The sequence below is a fragment of the Salmo trutta genome, chromosome 20, assembly GCF_901001165.1.
Source record: "Salmo trutta chromosome 20, fSalTru1.1, whole genome shotgun sequence".
Taxonomy (NCBI): Eukaryota; Metazoa; Chordata; class Actinopteri; order Salmoniformes; family Salmonidae; genus Salmo; species Salmo trutta.
In genome coordinates, this window is record NC_042976.1 from 43401680 (window position 1) to 43409116 (window position 7437).

Consider the following 7437-nt stretch of genomic DNA (forward strand, 5'->3'; position numbering starts at 1 on the left):
ACTGGATTGATCTATTCACTGCTCAGGGCTTTAGACCACAGTGTACTGTTAAATCAGTGGGTGTAAAATAAATAATGTAACGGTGCTGTAACTGATGGTGTGTTTTGGGTGTGCTTCCTTCAGCTGCATCATGGGTTTTGTCAGTAAGGAGACTGAGAGGGCCCGTCTGAAGGACAAGGAGCCTGGGACTTTCCTGCTGCGCTTCAGCGAGAGCCACCTGGGCGGGATCACCTTCACCTGGGTGGAGCAGTCCGATAGTGGTGAGGCCTGCTCGGCTGTAAATTACTGTGGTGTCGTGAAAGAATTATCTTCACTATTTGGAATTTTTGCATCTGCTCTTGAGCCAAAAGGGGACCCCTACATGGAAAGAAAAATTGTCCAGAAATTACCTGATTAGACATAAAGGGTCACACCTCCCCACACCCATTAGTAAAATCATATTGTTTGCCCAAAACTAGTGATTTGTTTGGTTTCATAAGATAATAAATTGATTCATATTTTATCTGAACCATGCAGTCAACATTGAAATCCACAAAACAATTAGCATCTAAACTTCCACAGTGTCTTTAACATTGATTCTGTAAACATTTAAATCTGATTGGCGCTTTGGTTGTGTTTGTGTCAACAGGAGAGGCCAAGTTCATCTCGGTGGAGCCGTACACCAAATCACGCCTCAGCGCTCTCCCGTTTGCCGACATTATCCGGGACTACAAGGTCATCACAGACGGAGAGGTCCCTGAGAACCCACTAAAGTTCCTCTACCCAGACATCCCCAAAGACGAGGCCTTCGGACGACTTTACAACAGCCAGCAGAACAAAGGCAAGATGTCTGCCAAGACATGTTTATGATGGAGAGGGTTTTGGTTTGTACTGTATATAAAATAATTCTGACCACCTAGGTTCCAGCAACTTCTCTGTGAGTGAGAGTAAGTATGTTATGGGATTGCATCATTTTCTACTCATTGTTAGGTGGTGATGTGTTTTTAACTGTGTGTTACCTAGTTACTGGGAATTGGTGTGCAACATGCAATTATCGCTCATAAACAACCCAGCAAACCAGGAACATTCCCAGCACAATAGCTAAGATTCACATGAAGTTCTAATTAAGGTTTTATCTAACATTAGGATAATAACAACCCCAAAACATTCAAAGATTGTTTTTGATAAGAAAATGTATTTTTTCTTATTTTTTTATTGAACTATCCTTGGAATATTCTCCTAACATTCAATAAAATGTTGCGCACAGCATCTTTAACAACCACCTCAGAACATTCCTCAAATGTTCTCATTAGGTTTCCAAGTAATGTAATAACACAATGTACCAGTAATGTTTTTAGAACATACTGTCGCAGCAAAATGGGAGAGCAATAGAATTGGTTCTGAGAAAACATTATGGAAACGTTCTGCTAATGTTGATGGAGATGTTATTAAGAACACCCATAACAACAAGCAGGGAATATTCCCACAATGCTCTCCTAAAGTTATAGTTTTCGTTATGGCATGATTGTTCCAATAACGTTCCCTAAACGTTCTTCAGCAATCATGTCTGGATTCAATTAAATTGCTTCTGAGAAAACAACATTACTGGAACGTTTCGCTAACATTAATGGAGATGTCATCCGAGACACCTTCCCAGGTATAGGATCTTGAATTGACCAGTTTCTCACAGCAGGAAAATAATCCTGCAGCAAAAAGAAATGTGAATTACTTTGTGGATTATAATTAATACATTTTAGTATAGATTGATACATTTTTTGTTTTGGCAAATCAAGTCTGACATTTTAAAGTTGAAATTACAAACGTTGGAAGCATTTTTAAACCTCAAGTACATTTCAAGTTTTCATTTCCTGTGGCACAGGAACATTTATCCAGCAACCAGGTGGTCAAATTAAGACCCTGTATAGGCCTAACAACCAATTATGTGTATTGATAACAACCAGCAGCCCAGCAAACTGGGAACCTTCCCACAACATCAGCTAACATTCCCATTAAATTCTAGTTAGGGTTTGAGCTAACATTAGGATGATAACATCCCACAAACATTGAAAGAATGTTTTTGATCACCAAATATGTTTTCTAAAAACGTTTTGAAATTAATTATCCTTGTAATGTTCTCCTAACATTCACTAAAATGTTCTTCACAATATCTGTAGAAACTACCACAGAACATTCCCCTAAGGTTCTCATTAGGTTGCCAGGGAATGTAACCCAATGTTCCGGTCATATTCATAGAATATACTACCGCAACAAAATGTGGGAGCAATAGAAGTGGTTCTGAAGAAGCATTACAGGAACGTTCTGCTAATGTTGATGGATATGTTATTCAAAACACCAACGAGCATGGAATATTGCTACAATGGTCTCATAAAGTTACAGTGTGACATTATGACATGTTGGTTCTACTAACTTTCCCTGAACATACTTCGGCAATAAAATGTTGGCGCAATAGAAGTTGTTCAAAGAAACATTCCTGGAATATTCAGTTAATGTTGATGGATTGTCATGTGATTTCGAATAATTTCCATATGTGTTTCCACATGAGTTGTACAACTAATTTCCTCAACATTAAGATGGTGTAATGTACAACACCTCCATGGTGTAACGTATATGCCGGGAGTCAGAAAGCAAGTGCAGATGGTGACTTTAATGATAATCGGAACATTTAACAATATAACAATTACGAGTAATGTATAGACATGAAACACATAAACTGGCTGGGGAAAGAACCTAAGGGAGTGCCAGATATAGGGGAGGTAATAAGTGAGGTAATGGAATCCAGGTGTGCCTAATGATGACGTGCAGGTGCGCGTAATGATTAATGCCGGGTGTGCGTAATGATGGATCCCAGGACCGGTGGCTAGTATACCGGGGACGGCGAATGCAGGAGGGGAGGAGCGGGAATAGGCGTGACAGTATCCCCCCTCCCCCTTCAGCCACAGGACAACGCCGACCAGAAGGATGGCCTAGAGGATGAGGAGGGGGCCGATCCGGGCAGCGAAGGTGGAAATCACGGATGATGTTGGGATCCAGAATATCCTCTGGGCCATACCCCTCCCAGTCCACCAGGTACTGGAGCCAACCCCCACGACGTTGGGAGTCTAGTAGAGATCTGACGGCATAGTCCAGGGGGGTGTCATGGGGGACAGCATCAGCTAGGGGACCAGGAACCACCGGCCTGAGAATGGAGACATAAAAAGGTGAGATACGCTAGTCACTGGGAAGCTGTACCCTATACGTCACGTCGTTGACCCTCCGGAGAACCTTGAACGGCCCCACAAACCGGAGACTCAGCTTCTTGCAGGGCAGGCGGAGTGGGAGGTTCCTGGTAAAAAGCCAGACACGGTCCCCAGGGTGGTACACAGGGGTGGTACACACTGCTCCTTTTGATGGTGGACGGCACGCTGGAGTCTCACGCGAGCGTCGCTCCACACTTCTTCTACGCACCTGAACCACTCATCAACCGCAGGAGCTTCGGTCTGGTCCGGGGTCCACGGAGCCAGGGCCGGCTGAAAACCCAGAACACACTAGAAGGGGGTCAACCCAGTGGAGGAGTGACATAGCAAGTTCTGGGCGTACTCCGCCCATGGAAGGAATCGAGCCCACTCTCCCTGCCGATCCTGACAGTGACTCCTCAGGAACTTCCCCAGCTCCTGGTTCATCCTCTCCACCTGCCCGTTCGACTGAGGCCTATACCCAGAAGTGAGGCTGATCGTGACCTCAAGCTTCTCCATAAAGGCTCTCCATACCCTGGGGGGTAGTGCGAGAAATACCTTGTGGCCAGCATGCCTGAGTCGCCTCTTCATTGTTGACGTTGAGACTGGTGTTTTGCTGGTACTATTTAATGAAGCTGCCAGTTGAGGACTTGTGAGGCATCTGTTTCTCAAACTAGACACTAATGTACTTGTCCTCTTGCTCAGTTGTGCACCAGGGCCTCCCACTCCTCTTTCTATTCTGGTTAGAGCCAGTTTGCACTGTTCTGTGAAGGGAGTAGTACACAGCGTTGTACAAGATCTTCAGTTTCTTGGCAATTTCTCACATGGAATAGCCTTCATTTCTCAGAACAAGAATAGACTGATGAGTTTCAGATGAAAGTTATTTGTTTCTGGCGATTTGGAGCCTGTAAACTGTTGTTCTAATTAAAGAAGCAATACAACTGGCCTTCCACAATTGCTGATGCTCCAGATACTTAACTAGTCTAAAGAAGGCCGGTTTTATTGCTTCTTTAATCAGGACAACAGTCTTCAGCTGTGCTAACATAATTGCAAAAGGGTTTTCTAATGATCAATAAGCCTTGTAAAATGATAAACTTGGATTAGCTAACACAACGTGCCATTGGAACACAGGAGTGATTGTTGCTGATAATGGGCCTCTGTACGCCTATGTAGATATTCCATAAAAAAATCAGCCGTTTCCAGATACAATAGTCATTTACAACATTAAGAATGTCTATACTGTATTTCTGATCAATTTGATGTTATTTTAATGGACAAAAAAAATTGCTTTTCTTTAAAAAACAAGGACATTTCTAAGTGACAACAAACTTTTGAACGGTAGTGTAGTCGGAAAGCAAGTCGGAAAGCAAGTGCAGGTGGTGAGTTTAATAATAATCAGAACATTGAACAATATAACAAACACGAGTAGTGTATAGACATGAAACACATAAACAATACTGACTGGGGAAAGAACCTAAGGGAGTGCCAGATATAGGGGAGGTAATAAGTGAGGTAATGGAGTCCAGGAAAGCCTGATGATCACTGCAGGTGTGCGTAATGATGGATCCCAGGACTGGTGGTTATTATACCGGCGACGTCGAACGCCGGAGGGCAGGAGCGGGAGTAGACGTGACACTTGGACTGTTCAAAACTTAATTTTATCATTCTGGGAAAATACGAATACAATTCAAAGAACGTTGAGGGGATGTTTTGTGCACCCTGATACAAACATGTCATCACAATTGATGACATCACAAATGTCATCACAATTGGACAGATTTTGTGTTTTGGGAACCTATCTCTTGTCATATCCCGACATTGTTCCCACAACCTAAAGAAATTTGTTAGGAACTTTGAAAGAATGTAAAAATGTTACATTGTATAATCATCCGCACAACTGGTAAGTTTTTGTGATTTGGGAACATATATTTTGTGATGTCCCCACAATGTTCCCACCAGACTGTTCCCACAACCTAATGAAACATTCTGGGAACCTTTTAAAGAAAAGACTAAATGTGTTCTGGGAATGTTCTTCCAACGCCAGGGGAATGTTTTATACAAACATTGTATAATCATCAGCACAACTGGACAACCAAATGTTCTGGAACTGGGAAGCAGGGTTGATATTGCCAACAATTTGAATGGTTGTTTACTAACATGCCCATAATCTCCTATTTTTTTTATCTTCTTGCAGTGTTTCCATACATACCATCTATGCTGATCCCCATCTCAACTTTGCAGTGAGTACTTAAGTTTAAGTTTGTTAAGACCTTGTAATCTGTGCATACCAGGAGTTGAATGCAGACCTGCGCCGAAGATGTGTATCCGAAATATTAGGCTATGTTAGATATCCTTTGTTTCTATAGTCTAAACCATTCCGTTGACTTATATCTCTCTCTCTCTTTCTCTCCACTGCTGCCGCCCCCGCCCTTAGAACCACACCTCCCCCCTGCTCCTCCCCAGAACCCCCCATGTCCCCTGGGATGTTTGACATGCTCACCCAGCACCTCAGCCCCTTGGAGATTGAGACTGCCGTGAGTACAGTAACCGCCCTATCTTAAACAGACACACTGCAGCTAGCCTAGTCCCAAACTGTAGGCCTATCTAATGTAGCCAACTCTTCCATCATTGCAGATACACAGTTGCCTTTCTAAGCCAGTAGGTGCTGGTATACAATAACCTTTGTCTCAATTTTGGTGATAATACAAGAAATGCATTTTCAACTCTGTTACACTTGTATGAGTGGAGGCTCCTCAGAGGAGGAAGCCGAAACAAAACGGGGCTAAACCTACCTGAATTTGTCCAATACAAACTCTTGTCTGCAACTGTTTGGACTAGTGTTTACACCCTAGATCAGCTAGAGTGTGCAAGGCGGTATTGAATGTGTCACTGTCTGCCACCTTGAATACTCCAATTTGTCTTTCGACCTGTGCACCGACGTTTAAAACTTTCATTCATAGGCTAGGTTGTAGCAACCTCATGATGGGCATAGGGAAAATTTGAGCATCATGTAGTAGCCTAAGCCTATTGATGTTACATTGAGCTGGGTGAATGGAATATGAATGACAGTCATCCAATATGCTGTAATAGAAATAAGGCCATGCGCATAAAAAAGCTTAAACAGCACTGACCACAACTGACTTGGTGTATGGTGTATAGTAATGATAGAAGAGTTGGCTATAGAACACGTCATGTACAGGTTGGGACAAGGCTACACCGCGGCAAGGTATTAAAACTCTCTGGAGATGAACGAGGTTCAGAAGCCTAGGTTGACTTTATCTCTGCTCTGGCTTTGACCTTAAATATGGCTTTTAAGATGATGTTCCTTTGTAAAAGAATTGAGTCATCGTGAAGACTTTGTTTGACTTTTACAGATGAGATCTCCGTACTCCGAGTAACACAAGATGACCTGCAGAGTATGCCAAGTAACTCACTGTTCTCCGACTAGTGGCCTACAATCTCTACTGAATCCCTGTACAAGTGTAATTTTCTCTTACATCTGATCACAATACATTGCTCTTCTACCCAACTGTTAGTATTGTCTTTGAGCCCTTTGTCATGAATACAAAGGTATAATATTATGTTTTGAGCATAAAGTAGATATTACATGCAGTGGTACATCCAGCTTGTTATATCACTACTCATAAATTGACATCTTTATTACTTCTGTGTAAGCACACTATTGCTTTCTGTTTGTGTCTGCGTGCACAAGTAATGTTAGTATGTTATTATATATATATATAGTGTCTTATGCCCCGCTATCAAGAACAAGTTTTGTACAAATAATAAATGTTTATTATCACTTTAATCACTTATTGTGTTTTCATTAGTTTACCAATTTGATATTTTTGCACTTAGAGCCCAAGGTGTAATGGTCACATTTTCATTGACGTGCCTTTCCACCAGAAAAAGGGTTAAACAAAATATGATTTCCCCCTTTCAACTGTCTTTACTACTGAGTAATAGTATACCTGTAGGTAATAATAATAAATAATAATTTATTAAACTTTTATAGTGCTATTCATTACATGATAGTAGGGTTGAATAGTGGGAACCCGGTTAATGAGATTTATCCACTCCCTTTTCCCGTGATAAATAACTGCGAGAAACCAGTACATTTTTATACATTTTTTATATGAACAGCATGGTGTGAAATGGAACTGTTAAATTATATGCGATGACAGACAGCCCATCTCAGTATGGTGCACAGTTCACAATGCATGTA

The 7437-nt window shown here is 41.8% G+C and overlaps 1 protein-coding gene across 3 annotated transcripts in view; it reads left to right on the forward strand.

Annotated features, from left to right (window-relative positions):
* stat4 (signal transducer and activator of transcription 4) overlaps positions 1–7020 on the forward strand; it is a 33964-nt gene extending 26944 nt beyond the window's left edge. For 2 of the 3 annotated variants that reach the window (XM_029703420.1, XM_029703421.1), the window contains exons 19-23: positions 124–260; positions 629–820; positions 5407–5452; positions 5647–5746; positions 6587–7020. In XM_029703420.1, the coding sequence (XP_029559280.1) occupies positions 124–260; positions 629–820; positions 5407–5452; positions 5647–5746; positions 6587–6610 (499 nt within the window). In that variant the 3' untranslated portion in view covers positions 6611–7020. Of the gene's footprint in view, positions 1–123; positions 261–628; positions 821–5406; positions 5453–5627; positions 5747–6586 lie in introns of those variants that run through there. The other variant, XM_029703422.1, reaches the window with a different exon arrangement.
* The last annotated feature ends 417 nt before the right edge of the window (positions 7021–7437 follow it).